We start from the raw sequence: 22,838 nt of genomic DNA, 5'->3' as shown, positions 1-22,838 counted from the left end.
AGTCTTTAATATTTAATATCGCTGAAATATTTGAAAGCAAATGATTCCTCGATGAACATTGTGTACTTCATAGTTATGCCAGAAGTAGTGGCATGGTGACTGGGAATATGGTCAGAAGAGGGCTGGGGATTCAAATGAGAACAGCAGTTGGGCCTTAAGTTTGTCCAACAACCAGTCAGAGAAATGTAGTGGTCCGCTGAATTATCTGTAAAAAAGAAATTAAGAGTAAGAATTTACTTGAAAAAAGTAAAATTCATACACTAAACACAACACAGATTTTGAGTCCGTGTGACCAGAAGAGGCTGTCACATGGTTTGAGCCTAAAACAATTTTTACACATAAATTTTCTTTAAAATGTATGTTTAGTAGGTATGTCATTTATTGACATGGTGAAGTGACACCATAGTCCAATATTTTTTTTAAGAAAAAGCTAACATTTTTTCATCAGAGTCAAAGATTCATGGATCCACTTCAAACTACACCAATCCAAGATGCCAGACTTCCAGAAATGTTTCAAGCAAGCTCCATCCAGACACAGTTTCAGGTTTGAATTACATGTCCTTGTTATAAATTTGAATTATATAAAAAGTATATTTTGCTTTTTTCTCAGTGTTTTGGGGAATGTATCACAATTACTGAGTAGATTTACACAATTCATGATCTGTGTCAGAAATAGGATTATTCATTTGGGAGGAAGATACCCCTAATAACTGATTAAACCCACTATGATTAGGTCAAAACACATTTCTGAGAAAATCTCTTCTCGATCCCTGGGAGCTATGGCACAATCAGCAGGCAAACCCCTGCATGCTAAGTGCAGCCAATACCAGCAATTTTAAAGTAAAGAACAGAATGCAATATAATTCCAACCCCTTTTAAAAAAAACAGACAAAGCTTTAATCAGTGAAAAGAAAGCAAGATCATCAAAATATATTAAGGAGAATCGAAGATATGTTGTTTTTTTAAATTTAAGGTCAAACGCACCAAGAAAATGTGAAGTAGCAATCAAAAGTCACTGATGAGGTTGACTGGTACTTAGCTGTGGCTTCAGGTCGACCATGGTGGAGTGGGGTGGATGTACCAAGTGGGTTGTCCCAGTTAAGGTTTTCCTTCTGCTGTAGTCTTTTTCTAGAATTTAAAATCTTATAGCTAGGCAAGTTCCAAGGCTGTGACTGGTGAAGGTCCCTCAAAATCAGGCATGTCATCATCAAGCTCCCATGGAAGCCACAAGAGTGTTTTATTGATCAAATAGATTTGCCACCTCACCCTTTTCCAAGAATAATCTTTGGATTTAGTCACTTTTTTGGAAGTTGGAATTCTCCAGTGAGGCTAGAAGGGCTCCACAAGGTTGGATTACTTCATGGCAAGGTCCAGCTGAACCAGCTTGTAGGATGAACTCGATTTTTGTTCCCCATTGGATGCTACCTCTCTGGACAAACTGGGCATACCTCTGCACCTTGTGCTGGACCTTTATTAGGTCAAACAACTGACTAAGGGCAACATTTTAAAAAGTTCTGAATATGTTTTTCTTGGTCAGTCCTGAAGCCCCAAGCCCGTCAGGGCAGGTATCTTGGCACTAGGGGCCAGATGTAGGAAGGAAGCAATTTGCGAGTTGCAAATTGCGAGTCCTTCCGACTCGCAATTTGCAACTCGCAAATTGCTATGCAGTACGGTGTCTCAGACACCGACTGCAATTCGCTATGGGGTCGCAATGACCCACCTCATGAATATTCATGAGGTGGGTCGCAAATTGCGGCCCCATAGCGAGTATAGGCACTCGCTAACATGGAGGCCTGCTGTAGTCAGCAGGCCTCCATGTTAGCGACCTGCTTTTCAATAAAGCAGTTTTTTTTTTTTTTTAAATGTAGCCCGTTTTCCCTAAGGGAAAACGAGCTGCATTTCAAAAAATCCGAAACCTTTTGTTTCGGTTTTTTCAGGGCAGGGAGTGGTCCCTTGGACCACTCCCTGCCCCGAAAAAATATTTTGGGGTCCATTCACAAAGGGGAAGGGGTCCCATGGGGACCCCTTCCCGTTTGCGAATGGGTTACCATCCACTTCAAGTGGATGGTAACTGCGACTCCATTTGCGACCGCATAAGCGGTCACAAATGGAATTGCATACCATTGCGAATCGCAAATAGGAAGGGAACACCCCTTCCTATTTGCGATTCGGAAATGCATTTTGCGAGTCGGTAACGACTCGCAAAATGCATTTCTGCATAGGAAACACGCATTTGCGAGTCGCAAACGGCAAATTTTGCCGTTTGCGACTCGCAAAGTGCTTCCTACATCTGGCCCTAGATCTCTTGGCATTCCAGTCACCTGCAGGATCCAGTCCTTATTGGACAGCTGGTCTCTCTTCAGATCAGGAGAACTTGTTGACTGGAGTGTGAGCTCTGGTCAAGCAACACCACACAACTCAGAGTGAACCACAAATATTCGCTAAATTAGCCTGTGCTTAACCCAGGGTAGCTTGGCACCAAAAGCAATCAGGTTTACCTAAGAGGCAATGTGTAAAGTATTTATGCAACATAAAACAGTAATAAAGTGCAAACACAATATAAGAAAAATCCCAAGCCAATTTAGAAAAATAGAGGGAATTTACTTCATTATTTGGCACCAAAACAATGAAAATCCAATCAGTGGAACCAGAGTTATGAATTTGTAAGACCAAGTCAAGGTCGAAAGTTAAGGCCGACCACGATGGAGCACGGTTTGGATGCAAATAGTTGACTGGGCCCGATCAGCAATTACCTTCAGACTTAAAACAAATTTTAAAGAAAAATGTCTGTGAAGGTAGAAGTTCAGCAGGGCAAGGCTGCAGGAGAGTCCGAGGAGGGAGCGTCGTCGGATGGCCATGGAGTGAAGCACAATGAAGATTTTTACCTTTGGACTTAGCCTTAGAAATACAAGTTGAAAAAACTCCAGCAGGACGAAGCAGATGGCTGTAGCGGAAGACAACTCCACAGGTCAGATACCCTTTTGGCTCATGACTGCTGAAACAGATTTGCTGCTGTGGAGAAGAACGTAGCGGGAGAAGCTGCAAAGTCAATCTGACCTGCAATGCACCTCGAGTGATAGGTGAGCAGGTTGGTTGCGGTCTCCTCCTCATTTTCAGAGCACTTTTTGTCCAAATTTTGTCCAAGTCCTCAGTTTTGGAAACTGTCCATCAGGCTCCCACCACAACCAAGGGCACAGGAGAAGATAAAGGCATTGTGGAGGTTCAGAACTCAATCAATCAATCAATCAATCATTTCTTAAGTGCGCTACTTACCTGGGGTCTCAAGGCGCTGGGGGGTGCTACTGCTCAAATAGCCAGGTCTTGAGACGCTTCCTGAAGGTCAGTAGGTCCTGGGTCAGACGTAGGTTGACAGGAAGAGAGTTCCAGGTCTTGGTGGTGAAGTGGGAGAAGGATCTGCCGCCGGTTGTGGTACGGTGGATGCGGGGGACGGTGGTGAGGGTGAGGTTGGCAGAGCGGAGTTGGCGTGTCAGGACGTGAAAGTTAAGACGCTCATTGAGGTAGGCAGAGCAGGTGTCGTGGAGAGCCTTGTGAGCATGGATCAGGAGTTTGAAGATGATCCTTTTGTTGATGGGGAGCCAGTGAAAATCTCTGAGAACTGTTCGTGGCGAGGGAGTGAGTCGGGCTGAGGCGTTCTGAATGTGCTGAAGTTTCTTCTGGAGCTTGGCCGTTGTTCATGCTGAGTCCAGGTTTGGGTTTAAGATGGTGGGAGCCCAATATGTTCCTCTGACTCTGAACAAGAGGCCCGCAAACTAGCCCTTCAACTCACTTCTGGTAGTCCTGTGTACAGGTGTAGATGCAGGGTCAACAGCAGGGCTAGCCTCTGAGGTCTCAAGGGAGGCTCCAGAGCAATCTTTCCAGATACAGCAGAAGTTTGGCAGAGTGCACAGCAGGTCACAACAGCAGGCCATCCTCTGGGAGTCCTTCTGCAGGTCCAGTATTGAACTAAAGCGTGGGTCTGAGAATCCTTTTTTTTTTTATAGCCAGGTACCAAGAAGGTGGGAGAAGTTTCTGGAAAGGTTCTGTGAAGTTCTTGGAGTTTCAAACTGGCTGCAGTGAAAACAGAGGTTTGTCAGGCCAATTGTGTGGAGACAGGACACAGCCTATTCAGGTGCAAGTCGAGCTGTGCTCAGCTCTGCACCCATCATCAAGCAGGAAATAACTTTAAAGGCATTTATGCACTCTAAGCATAGGTAGGGAATTAAGATTGTATTTCTATCTAGAGAAAAGTCCAGCAAGGCATACACAGTGAAATAGCTTTTGGCTTTTATCTTACTATGAGGGCACAGTATCCCCAGTATGTAGTGTGCCCCATTTCTATATATTACCACCCTGTCCTGTGAGCATACAATGCAACCTTTTTTAAATAATTATTTAGAATAGGAAAATATATATATGTGTGTGTGTGTGTTTTCCCTGCATGGCAACAGTGAGAAAAGGCCTCTTTTTCACGTGGTTAGTTCCCACGTTTTGCCTGATATGTGATGTAGCCTATAAATTGTTAGTACCCAGGGCCCCTGCTAACCAGGATATTTGGGCCCAGAACTCTTTCCCCAAAACTGTTGTGATGCATTGGCACAATTGGCAATGCCTTTAGCTGTCACTATAAGACCCTAGTAAATGGTAAAAATGGTGCCTAAGTACCCAGGACACAGGATACTAAGAGAAGGCCCCCGAGGGCAGCAGCACTGATTGTGCTACCCTCCAGTGCCTTGCATCCAGATACACACAGTCCTACCATTGTAGACTGAGTGGTCTTGTGCAAACCAAAAACACAAACTCAACATGGCACACTGCATACACTATAGGTAAGACACCCCTCTGGCAGGCCTTCCAGCCCTAAGGCAGGGTGCACTATACTGTATGTGAGAGCATAGCTGTATGAGCAATATGCCCCCAATGTGTCCTTATAAACCAAGGAACTAGTGAGTGAACAGAGCAGCCATTTCAATACATGTGCTGTACACTGATCAATACGAGTTTCACAGCTACATGATGGCCACTCTGAACTCTGGGTTGTTTGGTATCAAAAAACTCAGAATGATAAATCCAAACTGGTACCAGTGTTGGATTTATTAAAACATTTACCCAGGGGTCAACTTAGCGGTGCCCCCTGCAAAAGCTGTCTATCCTGGCATGGTTGCTAACTTGTCCTGACCAACCTGCCACTGCCAGACACAAATCTGCTGCCCTGTGGGTAGGGCCGCTGCCCTTTGGAATGCCGAACAAAGCCCTTCCTGGGTGGAGGTGCTAACGCCCCTCCCTCAGGAATGTGGACTGCCCTGTTGACGAGCTTCAAAGGGTTCACCACCTTTGAAACTCGACCTCCAAGCCTACTGCTAGCAGCAGATGGTCACCCTTGTTGCAAACCCCCACTTATGGTCTGAGCAATGGTGGGAATCTCAAAGGACAGGAGGAGTGGCCCTACCTAGAATGCACCATCCGTAAGGTTCTTGCATGCAAGGTGAACTCTCCATTTCATTTGCTTCCATCTTGGATGTATGGAAGGGAAATAACCAATCAGGAGTAGGGATGTGATATCTTCCAACCGGAAGTGGTCACTTAGTGGGTGTAACCACCCTAAGGTAGATGACCAATTGATCACTACCAGATTTCTCCTGAAGTGCCAAAAAACGACAGTATTTAGTGGGAACCCCTAGGCCAAGAAATCAGATTCAATGGACAGAAGAAGACCGGCACCAAGAAGATCCAAGGCACGAGAATGTGGACTTACTGCATCAAAGAAAAGGTCCCAAACCCTGCCTGGTGCACCCAGGACCCAGCAATCACCACCGAGGAGCTGCTGGACAACTGTAAAATAACCCTTGAGGACCTCCAGGCTTTCCAAATTGGCAGAGCCCTCCCTTCAGAGTGGAGGTACCACTCTAAATCCAAAAGGAACCAACAAGCATATGAGGGCCACTTCACTGACCAGACGTTAACTCCGGAACAGGACAACGCAACTGGACCAAACTTCACACCAACAACCAGTAGGACGAACTGTGCCAGTGTGCCACATTTGATGGCATTGCACCCTCTAGCGGCTGAACCACACCAAATACCCTGGGTACTGGTCACCTAGCATCGGACATCCTGAAGAACAATCCAACTGGGACTGAAAAAGGACCAGGAGTAAGCCCCAATTGAGGGACTTCAGAAACAATTTGAACCTCCTGCCAGAGTGCCCCATTGTCCTGCAATCAGCCTTTGAACTGACTTACTTCCTGCTTCAGAGGGCTTCCTTGGGCACATCTCCTTGATCACCGATTCTCTCTGCACCTAGCCGCCCTGTGCCCTGCACCAAAGAACCTGCTGTGCCCTTGGGGTTCCCCACCCCTTGCTCCTACCAGATTCAGGAGCTGCTTGAACTTCTCCAGCTGGCACATTGTGCCCACTGACAACTTTAACCAACCTGAAAAAGAAGAACTTGGTAAACCTACTGTGTTATTTTATATGTATTTTTAAAGGTTATCTTCCATTGATTCCTATGGTACGTAATTACGCATAAAAAGGCTATTTTAATTAAACTTCAAAAATTAATATCTTGAAAAGTACTTAACGGATTCTGTTGATCTTGGTCTTAAACTTTATATACAAATCTGAGGTATTTTTATAAATCTTGAGTTATTCCTTTGAGTGTGTAAGTTGCAAGATTGATGCTGTGAGTACAAATGCTTTACTCTTCTCCAATATTGGCCTTACTGCTGGACCAAGCTACCATAAAAATTAGAGCATTAGGTGGTCTAGTTTTTACCTCTATAAACTAACTTGTGGTTGCCTGGACTCCCTGCACAGTGTGCCTAGCTTTGCACACTATGTAGAGAGCCATCCTCCTACATTTGGTGCATCAGCAGTGGGATAAAGACTTTGCATTTGTTGAAACCACTTTGTCAATTTTGTGAGCACATGGATAGCTCTCCAAATTGCCTTTACCTTAATTGTTTTTGTTTTTCAATTGGCTAAAAACATTTACATTTTTTAAAATATTTGTTAGGGCCCTGGTTAGTTCCCTATAACAACAGCAAAAATGTAAAAGTCCTTACTTTAGTTGGCCTAATCTAAAAAGGGGATTCTAAATTCTTAATACATGTCAGATGCAGAGACCCAAAACCAGGAGTTTGACCTGGAACCTTATGAGGCATATAGCTATGATCAATTAAGAAGACTCTGCAGACTGTACCAAATTCGTACTGGAAAAATGCCCCATTGCAGAGAAACGTAGGTTTCTGGTGGCCTAGCACAAAAGGGCTAATCCCCCAGAAGAAGTAGATGATGATGATGATGCATTTGTGGTGGATGAAGAAGCTGTGGGCAATGAAGGTGAGGGTAGCACCTCTCACTCCAGCACTAGTTCCCCCAGAGAAGCAGACCTGGACATTGCCAGGCTGACTAAAAGACTGGCCTTAGAGAGTCAACTTTTGGAAATAGAGAAACAGAGGAAAGAGTTGGGCCTAGGCCCCATCTCTGGTGGCAGCATACAAATATTGTGGGAGAAATCCTTCAACATCAAACTCCCAAAAGGAGCTGTCCCTCCCTTCACTGAAGGGGATGATGTAGTCAAATGGTTTTCTGCCTTTGAAAGTGCCTGCATTGGGTAGGACATTGATAAAAAGCATTGGGGCACACTGTTATGAGAGGTATCCTCAGGAAAGTGCAGGGCTAGGCTCCTGAAACTGAATCAGGCAGATTCTAAGTCCTATGCCCTCATGAAGGGTACCCCGATTGAAGGCTTTGGATTTACAACTGAAAAGTACAGTATAAAGTTCAGGGAGGCTCAAAAAACCCAGAGCCAAACTTGGGTAGACTTTGTGGACTATTCAGTAAAGATGCTGGGTGGTTGGGGAGCTGGGAACAAGGTACAAGATTATAATGGGCTGTACAACCTATTCATGAAAGAACATCTGCTATGTAATTGTTTCAATGATAGGCTACATCAACACCTGGTAAACCTGGGTCCACTTTCCCCTCAGGAATTGGGGAGGAAGGCAGACCATTGGGTCAAAACAAGGGTAGCACAAACTATCACTGGTGGGGAGAAAGAGGCCAAAAAGCTCCTCATGGAAAGATGGGAGTCAAAACAAAAATAACAAAGAGTTTTATCAAGGCCCCCAAAAATATACACAAGAGGGTGGGCCCAGAGACTCCTCACAGCCTAGGGGTGGGTACAGAGGCAAGAACTTTGATCCCAACAAGGTTTAGTGCCTTGACTGCAAAATTAAAGGGCACCAAACTGAAGACTCGAGCTGTAAAAACCAAAAGAATGCCTCTAGTCAACCTGCAGTAAATGCAGTGCTTAATTGGTGCTTGTTGTTTCCGGAGCTTTGCACCAGCACTTATTTTTGAGGGTTGGCATTTATGTTTTTTGCCTCAAGCATTTACTGTGAGGAAAAGACCCATATGGGAAAGACGGAGGAAGAGAAAAACAAAAACGTGTCACAATGGGAGAAAGCAGAAAGCTGCAAGAGTGAGCTGAAGGGGCAGGGAGTGGCTTTAAATGGATTGAAGAGGCCCGAGCTGGCTTCAGGATTACTCTGCCTCAGTATTCCGTGTTCGCACATTTAATTGCAGCAGCTGCATGTTTAAGAGGAGGAGGTTGGGCACGTTTTTATTTACTAATTAAGCACTGAGTGAATGCAGATTGTCAGGGAGACCAAATCCTCGGGGCCTGCGCACGTTCCCAACATGTCCACCACTAGACAGCTCTGATAGAAATATCACAGAGTCTGAGAGAGTCCAAGTGGGGGAAAAGGGGATTAGGTAGGGAACAGCTGGGAAGGAGACCTGTAGGAAGAAAAAGGTTAAACAACACAATAACAAGATATAATCACATTGCGTTTCATAAAAATTCTCTGTTGAATCCAGCTTTCAATCATACTCAGAACATGAAATAACACTCTGTTGAATCTAGGGTTCAATGATATTCGGAACATGAAATAACACTCTGTTGAATCTAGAGTTCAATGATATTCGGAACATGAAATAATACTCTGTTGAATCTAGAGTTCAATGATACTCGGAACATGAAATAACACTCCGTTGAATCTAAGGTTCAATGATATTCGGAACATGAAATAACACTCTGTTGAATCTAGAGTTCAATGATACCCGGAACATCAAATAGCACTCTGTACTGAAGAGGCATGAATGGCCTAGAACTAGACTCCAACTAGGCCTCGAAAAATCTAGGTACCTGGAAAAATCAAGAATGGATTAATACAATGTTTCATATGAGCTTTTCATGAAATGTCACTTACTGTCTAGGAGTACAAGAACCTTCTAGAATAATGTTTCAGAACAAACACTGCATTTTTAACACGAGGACAAAACAATCTGAAACATTCCCTGGAAAACAATTAGAATATAGGGACTTAATATGCACAAAGAACAACACATTTTGAGTTTATCATCTTCACAGGAAATCCATAGGCGCAGGATACATGTGTGTACTTCAACAAACATTACACATCAAAGTTTTTTGCTTGCCATGAAATGATCACACAAACTGTTGCCGATCTGAACACCAAGTTTTACTTGCGGGAAATGAATCGCACACACTGCTGATTCTAACAATAATATGTAAATGCCATGAAATGATCGTGCAAGCCTTTGCCGATCTGAACACCAAGATTTACATGCGGTAAATGAATCGCGCTCACTGCTGATTCTAACAAGAATATGCAAATGCCATGAAATGATCACGCAAGCCTTTGCCTATCTGAACACCAAGATTTACATCAGAGCAATGATTTGCGTACTGTGAAAGTTTTCACGAGTAGGCCCAAAAATTCAAGAGACATTTTAGAACGGGGTCAGGGGCCCAGCCCGATTCTAACAAGAATATGTAAATGCCATGAAATGAATGCGCAAGCCTTTGCCGACCTGAACACCAAGTTTTTCTTGCGGGAAATGAATCGCGCACACTGCCGATTCTATCAAGAATATGTAAATGCCATGAAATGATCGCGCAAGCCTTTGCCGATCTGAACACCAAGATTTACATGCGGTAAATGAATCGCGCTCACTGCTGATTCTAACAAGAATATGCAAATGCCATGAAATGATCATGCAAGCCTTTGCCTATTTGAACACCAAGATTTACATCAGAGCAATGATTTGCGTACTGTGAAAGTTTTCACGAGTAGGCCCAAAATCCAAGAGACATTTTAGAACGGGGTCGGGGGCCCAGTCCGACCTCCGTCTTACCACCCTGCTCAAGGATCACCAAGATAATGCGGGCAGGCCTGGAACGGCAAGGTAGACCTCCTGAACAGGAGCTCAGGAAATTGCTGCTGCTCTGCACCAGGACCTCTGAATAGTGAGCACGTGGAGCTGGGCTGACTCCCTTATATAGAGTCTGGCCCATCCCACAAACCACACCCAGTCATGCTGCAGAGAAAGCTTCTAGAAGGTCCTAGAAAGGGACCACACCCTAACACACTCAATCAGTCTGCAGCAATACTTTACAAATGAACAGTTATTGCAAACATCATTAATAGTGTTTTTCAAGGTTAAAGTCTGCAATGCAAAAGGTTAGCATACTGCATATAAACACAATACATGAATTATGCTCTTGCATAAAGGCTGGAGTTTTTGCATTTTTGTCGCCTGTAGAGCACGCACTGTCCTGATGTTGACACAGATGCTAATCTCCATATTGGATCAGAGGTGTGGTCTGATCATGCCAGGAATCCCACAGAGGCAACATTAGTCACAGAGAGTGGGGTAGATTATCCTGTGCTGCCTGGCCAAGTAACATGCACAAATACAGACAACACCCTTTGATTAATGGGGAGAAAGTGGAAGCATTGAAGGACATAGGGGCTAATGTTACCATGGTAAACTAACACTTGGTCCACTCAAATCAGTACCTGGTAAGAAAGTCTTATCCTGTCACCAATGCTGACAACGAGACAAAGTTCCATCCCATGGCTATGGTAACCTTTGATTGGGGGGGAGTAGTAGGGCAAAAATAAGTGGTTGTGTCCTCTTCCATCCCAATAGATTGCCTGCTTGGAGATGACCTGGAGCAATCCTCCTGGGCTGAAGTAGAACTGAAGACCCATGTAGCAATACTTGCGATCCCTCAATGGGCATGTGTCAAGACTAGTGCACAAAGCAAACTTCAGAAGGAAAAAGGAGCGCTGGATTCTAAAATAGTAGACCAGCCTACCAACAGGAAAGGCATGAAGACTGGAAAACCAGCTTTAAAACAGATCCCAGATTAGGACCCCTCTTCTCAGGAAGGGGATTCAACCTTCTTGGAGGGAACTGAGCCTGCATAGCTTGGGCCTTACCACCCAGAGCTCTTGGGCACAAGGGGACCCTCCAGGAAAAATCTGTGCCGGGGCAGAGGTCCTGTCCCACTTTTGAAGGCCTGACCTGAGGCAGCAAGCTGCACAGGAAGAGCTAGGAAATGTCAGTGGGACTCACAGGGTTTATTAGGAGGAGGGGCTCCTGTACACTGAGGCCAGAAACCTCAAACCTGGTGCAACCAGGAAGGTGTTAGTGCCCCAGCAGTTCAGAGAATTTCTCCTCACTCTAGCCCATCTCATTCCCCTAGATGGGCATCTGGACCACAATACAACTTGGAGTAGGTTATTTAATCACTTTTATTGGCCAGGAATGTCCCACAAAGTGAAAGGCTTTTGTCAGTACTGCACTACCTACTAAGCCAGTGACAAGGTAGGAGGACACTTGAAAGCCCCCTTAATGCCACTACCAGTGGTTGGGGTTCCCTTTGAAAGAGTAGGGGTCAACATTGTTGGCCCCCTTGACCCTCAAACAGCTTCAGGGTACAGATACATACTAGTGGTAGTGGATCATGCCACTAGATATCCTGAGGCTATAACCATTAGAACCATTACTGCACCTGCAGTTGCAAAAGCTCTCCTGGGTATTTTTAACAGGGTAGGGTTCCCAAAGGATGTAGTATCAGACAGGGGTTCAAACTTCATGTCTGCATACCTAAAACACATGTGGAAGGAAGTTGGGGTGACGTATACGTTCACCACCCAATATCATCTCCAAACAAATGGCATGGTTGAAAGATTTAACCAGACCCTAAATGGCATGATTTGGAGGACTCCCTGAAAAGCTCAGAAGGAGCTGGGATGTCCTGCTTCCTTGCCTGCTGGTTGCCTACACGTAAGTGCCACAAAAGAGAGAGTAGGTTTCTCTCCATTTGAACTTTTGTTTGGGCACCTTCTTAGGGGACCACTAAGTTTGTTTGGGAAGGCTGGGAGAAGCCTCTCAAAGAGCCCAAACAAGATATTGTGGACTATGTGCTTGGCCTATGTTCAGGAATGGCTGAGTATGTGGAGAAAGCCAGCAAAAACCTTCTGGCCAGCTGCCAAGAGCTGCGAAAGCTCTGGTATGACCAGAAAGCTGCTATGGCTGAGTTCTAACCAGGGCAGAAAGTTTGGGTGTTGGAGCCTGTTGCTCCAAGGGCACTCCAGGACAAATGGTCTGGGCCCTATCTCATTCTTGAAAGGAAAGGGGAGGTCACTTATTTAGTTGAACTAGGCAGTTGCAAAAACCCCAAAAGAGTTATTCATGTCAACCGCCTAAAGCCCTCCTATGACAGAGCTGATGTGACTATGCTTATGGTTATAGATGAGGGACAGGAGGATGAGCGTGAGCCTCTCCATGATCTCCTCTCCAGCAACCCACAAGATGGATTTGTGGTTGGAGTAGTCTTATTAGATACCCTCACAGAATAACAGCAAGTCCTCAACCAGTATGCTGAGTTATTTTCTCTGACTCCCTGAAAGACAAGCTGGTGTACCCATGATGTGGACACTGGGGGCAGCTTGCCTGTCAAGAACACACTTTACAGACAGACAGACCATGTGAAGGAGAGTATCCAAGCAGAGGTTAAAAAGATGCTGGATTTGGGAGTTATTAAACCCTCTGAGAGTCGTTGGGCTAGCACAGTAATTTTAGTCCCCAAACCTCACTCCAAATGAGAGAAAAAGGAAATTAAGTTTTGTGTAGATTAACAAGGCCTCAACTCTATTACTAAAACTGATGCACACCCAATCCCAAGAGAAGATGAGCTCATAGATAGACTAGGGGCAGCCAAATACCTGAGTACCTTTGATTTAACATCTGGGTACTGGCAGTTTGACCTGACTCCAGGAGCAAAAGAGAGGTCAGAATTGTCTACTCTTGTGGGCATTATCAGTTCACTGTTATGCCCTTTGGATTAAACGAAGGCACCTGACACCTTCCAGAGGTTGGTGAATGAAGTCCTTGCTGGATGGGAATCTTTTGGTTGATGACATAGCTGTCTATAGTTCCACCTGGCAGGATCACCTGACAGGATCACCTGATCCACCTAGTGAAGGTCCTTGAGGCTCTACAGAAGGCAGGCTACACTATCAAGTCCAGTAAGTGCCAGATAGGGCACAGAAAAGTTGTTTACTTGGGCCATCTGGTTGGTGGAGGCCAGGTGCAACCCCTCCAGCCCACGATCCAGACCATTCTGGCGTGGGAAGCACCCACAACCCAGATAAAGATCAGGGCATTCCTTGGTTTGACGGGGTATTATAAGATATTTGTGAAGGATAATGGTACCATACTTGCCTCCCTCACAGAGCTAGCCTCCAAGAAAATGCCCAAAAAGGTTAACTGAACAGTGAGGTGTCCACGGCCCTTTGACACTCTGAAGAATGCTATGTGCTCTGCTCCAGTCCTACAAGCACCAGACTATTCCAGGCAATTCATAGTCCAAACAGATGCTTCTGAAATGGGATAGGCATGGTCCCTTCACAGAAAAATGGTGATGGACATGACCAGCCAGTTGCTTTTATAAGCAAGAAACTACTCCCTAGGGAACAAAATTGGAGTGCCATAGAGAGAAAAGCCATTGCTGTGGTTTGGGCGCTGAAGAAGTTAAGGCCATACTTGTTTGGCTCTCACTTCATAGTTCAGATTGACCACAGGCCTCTCAGATGGCTGCAACAGATGAAGGGTGAAAACCCCAAATTGCTTAGGTGGTCTATTTCCCCCAGGGAATGGACTTTCAAGTAGAACACAGACCTGGGACTGCCCATGCCAATGCAGATGACCTTTCCAGGTTCTTCCACTTAGATGATGAAGACTCACTAGGAAAAGGGTAGTCTCAACCTCTTTTGTTTGGGGGGTAGTGTGAGAAAGGTCTCTTTTTGACATGGTTTACCCTCACTTTGTGCCTGGTTTGTGATGTAGTCTAGGCATTGTTAGTGCCCAGGGCCCCTGCTAAGCAGGATCCCTGGGCCAGAGCCCTTTTCCTAAAACTGTTGTGATCCATTGGCACAATTGGCAATTCCTTTAGCTGCCACTATAAGACCTGACTAAATGGTACCTAGGTACCCAGGGCATGTGGTACTAAGGGTAAGCCCCTGAGGGCAGCAGCACTGATTGTGCCACGCTCTTGGGCCTTGCATCCAGATACACCCAGCCCTACCATTGTAGACAGAGTGCTCTGGTGCAAACCAAAAACACAAACTCAACATGGCACCCTGTGTGCCCTGTCCACTATACACTGCATACACGATAGGTAAGACACCCCTCTGGCAAGCCTTCCAGCCCTAAGGCAGGGTGCACTTTACTGTATGTGTGGGCATAGCTGCCTGAGCAATATGCCCGACTGTGTCTTACCGCAGAACTTAGGGAGTAAACAGAGCAGCCATTGAAATATATGTGCTGGACACTGATCAATACGTGTTTCACAGCTGCATGATGGCCACTCTGAACCCTGAGCTGTTTGGTATCAAACAACCCAGAATGATAAATCCAAACTGGTATCAGTGTTGAATGTATTATAAAATGTACCCAGGGGTCACCTTAGAGGTGCCCCCTGCAAAAGCTAACTACCCTGGCTTGGTTGCTGACTGGTACTGACCAGCCTGCCACTACCAGAAACAAATCTGCACACCTGGGGTGAGGACCTCTGCCCTCTGAGATGCAGTACAAAGCCCTTCCTGGGTGAAGGTACAAACCCTCCCACCTCTGGAATGAGCACAGCCCTGTTGGCGAGCTTCAAAGGGCTCACCACCTTTGAAACTCAACCTCCAGGCCTTCTGATAGCAGCAGATGGTCACCCCTGTTGCAAACCCCCACGTTTGTTGGGAGCAACGGTGGGAAACTCAAACAAAGGACAGCAGGAGTGGCCCTACCTAACATGCACCACCCCTAGTGTATTGCATGTGAGGTGGACTTTCCATTTCTTTTTCTCTATCTTGGATGGAAGGAAAATAGCCAGCCAGGGGTAGGGACGTGGCCCCTGCCCACCGGAAGTGGTCACTTAGTGGTAGCCACCCTAAGGTAGATGACCCATTGGTCATTAACAGGTTCCCCCTAAAACACCCACTAAAAACAGTATTTAGTGGGCACCGCTAAACCAAGAAATCAGATTTGATGGACAGAGGAAGACCACCACCAAGAAGATCTAAGGCACCATGGACCTGCTGCAAGGTGCCAAATCCAGCCTGCTGCACCCAGGACCCGACAATCGCCACTGAGGAGCTGCTAGCCAACTGAACAACTGTAAAGGAACCCAAGTGGAACTCCAGGCTTTGTAAATTGCCAGCAAACTCTCTTCAGAGAGGAGGTACCACTCTAAATCCAAAAGGACCAACAAGCAAGTGAGGTTTGCTTCACTGACTGGACCTTAACTCCGGAACTGGATGCCTCAACAGGATCAATCTTCACTCCAATGACTGAAAGAACAAATCATGCCAGTGTGCCAAGTCTGGTGGCACTGCAACCTCTAGCGGCTGAACCACACCAATACCCTGGGTGTTGGTCACCTAGCTTTGGACATCCTGAAAAACAGTCCAGCTGGGACTGAAAAAGGACCAGAAGGACACCCCAGTCAAGGGACTTCAGAAACCACCTGGACCTCCCACCAGAGTGCCTCTGTTGTCCTGCAATCGACCCTTGAACCAACTTACCTCCTGCTTCTGAGAGCATCCTTGTGCACAGCTCCTGGATCATGGACTTTCTCTGCACCCACTGCCCTGTGCCCTACACTAAAGAACCTGCTGTGCCCTAAGGATCCCCCATCCCTTGCGACCTTTATATTCCAAGGGGACCCCCAGGATTCATCTTTAAACGTACCCATGCAGTGCTTTTCCAAGTGGTCCCTTGCTGTGGCCCTGCACCAGCTTCAGAGACATTTTCCCACTGCTCACGCCAAAGCCGGGAGGCGTCTGAACTTCTCCAGCTTGCGCAGTGTGCCCACCGACAACCTCGACCAACCTACAAAAGAAGAACTTGGTAAACCTACTGTGTGATTTGATATGTATTGTTAACGGTTATTCGCTATTGAGTCTTATGGTGCGTAATTACGCACAAAGAGACTATTTTCATTAAACTTAAAAAATTAATATCTCGGAAAGTACTTAACTAAATCTGATGATCTTGTTCTTGAAATTTATATACAAATCTGAAGTATTTTTATAAATTAGTCTCGAGTTATTCCTTTGAGTGTGTGAGTTGCAAGATTGATGCTATGAGTACAACAAATGATTTGCACTTCTCCAAGATTGGCCTAATTGCTCGACCAAGCTACCATAAAAATTAGAGCATTAGGTGGTCTAGTTTTTACCCCTGTAAACTAACATGTGCGTGCCTAGACTCCCTGCAAAGTGTGCAATCCAGCCAGAGCACAAGAGTGCTCCTGCAATCCTGGAAGACATATCTTTTTGTTATATATATGGGTGGTGTAAATACACACTGCTGTTCTCATATTACAATTACTTGTCCATGCCATAAATGGACTTTACTCGCCACTTACAATGGGTGTTTGGGGAAAATAAATATGCCAAATATGGAGTTCCTATCTACATAACGTTTTAGAGAGTAAGCACATGCACTTTATTATTGTTTAATTGACAGAATACTAAAGCTGCAAGACCAGACAGGCACAAATTAGGGACCAGACAAAATGAGGTAATTTCTTACAGCGTGCATCTCAAATCAATTGATGATATGCTCATTGGTTTTGTTTTAATAGTGGGAAAGGTCTCTCAGTGAAGAATATATTGAATTTCTTTAACTGGTTCTTGACTTGTACAAATGTTGACATCTTTGGCAAGTCTTTGCTACCTTTGCATAAATATTCTCAGTTGTCCACATGGTTTTAAGTAATTTCTACTTCAAATTGATCAGCTTGGCAGTACAGTTATAAGACAAAAAAATGAATGTGCATATGTGACAGTTCAGATATTTAACCTATGTATTATAACTATTACAGTAAGGTAGTTTTAGAAATGTTTTCCTAAAGTTACCTAAAATCAGCCCTGTAGTAGCCTTTCCTTGGTCAGCCTTTGACAGTCTTAATGAGGTGTGAAGTGGCCTGGGCTGAGACAAAGAAGGCATCTGGTGAGAGGATCTGCAGTAGCAGACGCCAGAGGAGGAAATGGGCTGGGTAGCCAAGCAGGACTTCAAAGGGGGAAGGACAATTGGAACAGAAACCGGACCGCTCCCATTTCCAGCAGCCGTAACCAGGTGGGGCCTCTCTAATTAGATTAGGAGAGGGGCAGGAAGGGGAGTATAGGGGAAATTTAGCTACACCTGTGGGTGGGCTTAGCCAGACCTGAACCTCCAGGAGAGAGTTTCTCAATTTTGGATTTTTGAGAAACAGTGCTTTCCGGGGCAAAAATGTGCCACACTTCCCAGACAATGGTCATCCCAAAGCATGGCACCCATTGGTCGTGGGTGCCCCACTGCTTGGCAGCCCAGAAACCTGGATAAATATTGAAGAGCTGCCCAGAAACTCCTTTCCCTACTGGAGGAAATCAGAAAAAGTAGGACTGCCCTACTGAACCCCAAGTCTGTGCCAAAAAGGACTGCACTCTGAATTGACTCCACCTGGTGCACATTCTGGACTTCACCACAAAGAGAATTTTGCCATACTTCAAAAGATACAGGAGTGGACTATCTGTAAGAACAAGTACAAAGGAGCTACCAGAGTCCCCTGCATCAACTCCTGCAAGAAACGCCCATCTGACCAGCAGCCAGTGGATGTTTAAGGCTATGACAAGGTGCACTGTGGGAATTGTAGTCCTGACTCTCCAAGGAGCAACTCAGAGCTTCTGGAACCTTGGCTGATGTTGTGGACACTTCATGACCCCAAACAAAACTTATGGAAGAAGATCCAGAAGTTTGGAGACACTGAGAAATTTTGTGAAATAGCTCCAGAAGTGGACTGAACCATCGACAAGAGGCAAGCCAGTGATGTTGAATCACGACTTTGCCTGAAATTTAGGTTTGCCCCACTGAGATCTCCAGAACTCATGCCATCAAAGACGAGAACCAAGTCCTCCAGCATTTCACCAAGGCCTTGCGCTCAACCAAGCCGCTGACTCACAACCCAGCTTGCTGAGGAGCCTCGCTCAACACTGGGGAAAAAAGAAACAAAAAAGTGACTACGTCTAAAGGTAAAATTTTGACCGAGGCTTACAGCTCAGTGAATCCGACTTGGGCTCCATTGTAGTCATTGTCAAACTATAACTTTAACCCCATCAAGTGTGACCAGATGGCCGCGGTTGACGCTTTTCAAATTTAGGCACTAAAAAGCATATTTTTAAATGTATTCTTTAAAAATTCATATCTCCAGTTCCCACCATTAGATTTTTGTTATTTTGGTCTCATTTCAAAATAAAAATGTTTCCTATTTTTATTTAAAAAAAATTGACTTTTATTGTGTGTTGTGTTTTACTTATTTACTGTTTTGTTGATATTAAATGCTTTACACACCTGTCTCCTAAATTAAGCCTGACTGCTTGTGAACTAAGCTACCACAGGTTGAGCAATGGTTAATTTATTGAGATCTTCACTGAACCTTATTTGTGATTGTGGTGCCATTACTAAGTGTAGGTACCTGCCCACCCTCACTAATAAACCGCTTTCCAACATATACATTTTACAAAAAGGTGCATGCACGTTTAATGTAGCAGAGGTGAAAAATTAAGTTAGACATAGAACCATGACAATGATACTGTTTCGTATCTGTCAGTTGCAAATTAGTTCTGCTAAAGGATGCATTCATAGGTAATGGGCATGAAATGCAGATTTAGACAATACTGAGTAGTTCGAAATAGAAGTGAAGACCCTAATCTCTCTCCGGGACATATTTCCATTCCGTTTACAAGTCATTCAACCCGTGTCCCGTTTAACGCCAAAAGGCACATTGCAGCTATTCTGTTGCGAGGAGGGGTCGGTGATCAATCTCTATGATGCCGAGGAACACCTGTGATGCACTGAATTGACATTTTTCTGACGTTTTAGGACTGGCCACTACGGTACTCTATCTAGTAAATGACGTGATTGAAAGGTGAAATGTGCAAGATAAGTTTGATATACAGTACGGTACGGCTTTTTGTTAAATACAAATAGTCCTCATATGGGTTTCAAACATAAAATATCAACCTCTTGACAAGCCAGACAGGCATCGATTATGCATTTTCTCACTTGACATGTTCCCACATCAAGATGAACAATGACATTACTTGAAGTACAGCCTATCATGTTTACAATATTCGTGTGCGTAGCTAGCAATCTCCCAGTCTACCTTTCTAAAAAGTCAAGCACTCTTATTTTAACTGTTCATATTAACTAACTTAATTTATATGCTACAGCACGACATTTTAAGGAATGCATTTGAAAAGTAATACTTAGTATTCTTTTCTTATACTGTATAAATTCTGATTCGATCGGTGTTGATCACTATTTTGGGCCTGATTCAAAACAGCTAAACTTTTTCAGTATTCACAAAATGGAATTTTAACAGTAAGTTTACCACATCAGAGACTCCGCAGTTAGGGCAAAGAACTCTGCACTTAAAAAAATATGACAGTCCTAACTATTATGTGAGATGGTTTCCGCCCTGTCTGCTGAGACTCTGCAGTAGTAAACTTACTATTAAAATACATTTTTGTAAATACTGAAAAAATAGACGTATACAAACATGCAAGTTTAATTTTGTGGATCAGACCCTCTGAGTTTAACTGCCATCAGCAGTGGGATCACAAGAGAAACTGGTGGCTTGCGGCTCTCTAGTCAATTAAGTATGTCTTTCTTCCAAATACAGCTGCCTTGCCTTTAGTCTGAATTATGCTGTCCTTACTGAACAACATCCGGTGTGTAACTGCTTAGAACTAAAAAACAGAAGAAAGATGGTAGAATGTGTGTAATATTCTGCATCTAAAGCATGGAAACCTTGTACAGGGGTCATTGTGAAAACGCCTAGAACACTCCATGAACAGACTCACAACTCACCTGGTGGTGCAAGCAGGTTTGCTCCTCAATTAAAAACAAACTTTAAGATGCAGCAGACAAAAACAAGCATTTGTAATGCAATAGGTCTCACGTTTGCTTGAGTTATAGCTGTTCGCAATGTAAATGCATAACTGGACTGTTGATGCCATATAAGTTGGACAACGCTGCCGCATAATTTGTTCCTCTCTTCCACACATTTCTAGTGGCCTTGCATATAACTAAAGCACTTCCATTTACCTTCTTCCTTTGTCTGCAGCAAAAATAAAAATTTCACCATTATTTATTTTGTGTTATATTATTAATATGACCTAGACAGAAAGAGCACACTGTGCCTTGAGTTATGGACTAAAATGTTTTGAAAGAGGAATGCCCCACAAAGCATTATGGGGCAAGTTTATGAGTTTCCGAGTGCAGTGATCATTGTAGTGTCTTGTCAGAACAGCCTCTACAGGATACCTTAATAAAAATAGCATTTGTAAGAAACATGATTTTATAACCATATAGTCAACCACTAACGGGCACAATGACATGAACACAGAATAGCAGATAGTAATGCAGACCTGGCAGCTTGTGGATAAGAGGGCCCCTATCATTATATAATCATGTGGTTAAAAGACAGTGAATGAGCATCAAGTGCACAAGCAGACCAAACTATTAAGGGAGAACCTGGAAAAACTGAGTTGTTCCTGTTATCATGCTATATAAACTATAGGCCATCCGCCAGAGCTCAACTAAACAAGTTAAAGAATTCGCAAACATTAGAACAACTGCTTCATAGAAAGCACAAAAAAATAAAAAAAATACCACTGGTCCTAATGTCAATCTAAGCTGGCCAAAGCAAAAAGGGTACAGACAATGTCAAGTCTGTACTTTTTCAGCTAAACTCTTAGAGGCATATTTTAGAACCCCTAGCGCCATTCCAACGCCTCATTAGCGTCATTTTTTTAAGCTAATGTGGCGTCAGAAGGCCAAAAACGCTGCACCATATTTACAAAGTGGCACAATGCATGCATTGTGCCACTTTGAAACCCTTGCGCTACATTATACCTGCACCAAGCATAATTTCCTCCATTAGGGAGGCCAAAACAGTGGCGCAAGGAAATCTAACATTTTTCGGCATTTTTAATGCCTGCTCACAGCAGGCGTTAGAATGAGGCTTCCATTGCATACAATGGCCCTCTGGGTGCTTTGCAGGATTAGCGTCAGGATTGTTGATGCTAATCCTGCAAAGCGCCAGACTAGCGTAAAAAAGTCTGATGCTAGTCCCCTAACTACCGCCATGGTGTGCCGTATTTTAAATATGGCGCACACATGGTGGCGTTAGGGGGGCTCTAAGGGATGCAGGAAAATTGGTGCTGGACTGTGTGCAGCGCTACTTTTCTTAAATAAAATATGCCCCCTAAAGTCTTATAACGTCCACTAGTGAAATTATCATAAACTAATGCATGAGCCATGAGTCATGTTACTACTTAAGATGTACTTCGATTAAGAAACTTTGTCAGCTACTTCATAACAAGCATTGGCAAAGCCAATAGGTTGCCTATGCAAAAATCTAGTGACTTTGTAAACATTGTTTTATATGTTGCAGAGCAGTGACAGCTGCTGTGCAACATGGCTTAAAGTAAAAAAAAAAAAAAAAAAAAAAAAAAACACTGTCGCAGCCAGAATTCACTATTATAGTTTTTTCTTTAAGCCATGTTGTGCAGGGGCCAGTGTTGTTTGCAGATTCTGTAGATGTGTTTCAATTCTACTGCTCAGGACTGTATACAAATGATGTGACGCTCTACATTTAGAGAAAAACGTGTGGCAATGATGTGCACCAGCCCTACCACAAGAGATTAAGCAGTGGCAAAGAAGCCTGTGATGTTTGTGCACAGGATAGTCATGTGGTTTACTCGTGTGCGTAGAAATAACTACCTGGGTAAGTAACGAGAGAATACTCCCCAGTTTTAACCTATTTTCTTCGTGTGGAAACAATGTTTAGTAAATAAAATTTGCTGTGTAAAAAATAGAACACACTTAACATATAACATTGCACTTAAGAATCATTTTTTTTACCACTCTGGAAAGGTACGAAGATTGGATTTGAGGATTTACACTTGGAATCCATGAAAACATGCTCACAGGTAAAAGAAGATAAAAGCAACACAGATACTTGGGGTTTGCAATTGATTTTCCAAATGGTAGGCTGAGATCAATGTATTTGCTTGCGCTTTCAGAGATGCCTTGCACTTTGTCCAAGGAGCTTTCCACCAGTCCCAATCAAAGGTGGCCTACGGTAGAGAACGCTAGTCGTTCAATAGAGTAAACCGACTAGAAACCATAAAACATGCATAGACCTTCGTGCTGAAGAAAAAGAGAAAAAACTTTACATCCTCAGGTCACAGACAACCAGGAACAGAAGTTGTCATTTTTCAAGGGAAAAATCAACTCCAAGTCACCTCAAATTCTCCATTCCCATTCTTCAAAAAGATTCGCCATTCACATATTGTCCAACCATTGCTCAGTTAAAGGTCTGTTATTCAAAAACAAAAACCGATACACCTCCACCACAA

General features: G+C 44.0%; 1 protein-coding gene across 1 annotated transcript in view; it reads left to right on the top strand.

Annotated features, from left to right (window-relative positions):
- TRPA1 (transient receptor potential cation channel subfamily A member 1) overlaps positions 1-22,838 on the top strand; it is a 1,042,932-nt gene that overhangs the window by 128,526 nt on the left and 891,568 nt on the right. Inside the window, exon 4 of the mRNA XM_069220348.1 lies at positions 449-544. Coding sequence (XP_069076449.1) covers positions 449-544 — 96 coding nt within the window. The remainder of the gene's footprint in view (positions 1-448; positions 545-22,838) is intronic.

The sequence above is a fragment of the Pleurodeles waltl genome, chromosome 2_2 (assembly GCF_031143425.1).
Source record: "Pleurodeles waltl isolate 20211129_DDA chromosome 2_2, aPleWal1.hap1.20221129, whole genome shotgun sequence".
NCBI classification, from domain to species: Eukaryota; Metazoa; Chordata; class Amphibia; order Caudata; family Salamandridae; genus Pleurodeles; species Pleurodeles waltl.
This window is presented reverse-complemented; position numbering and strand designations above follow the sequence as displayed.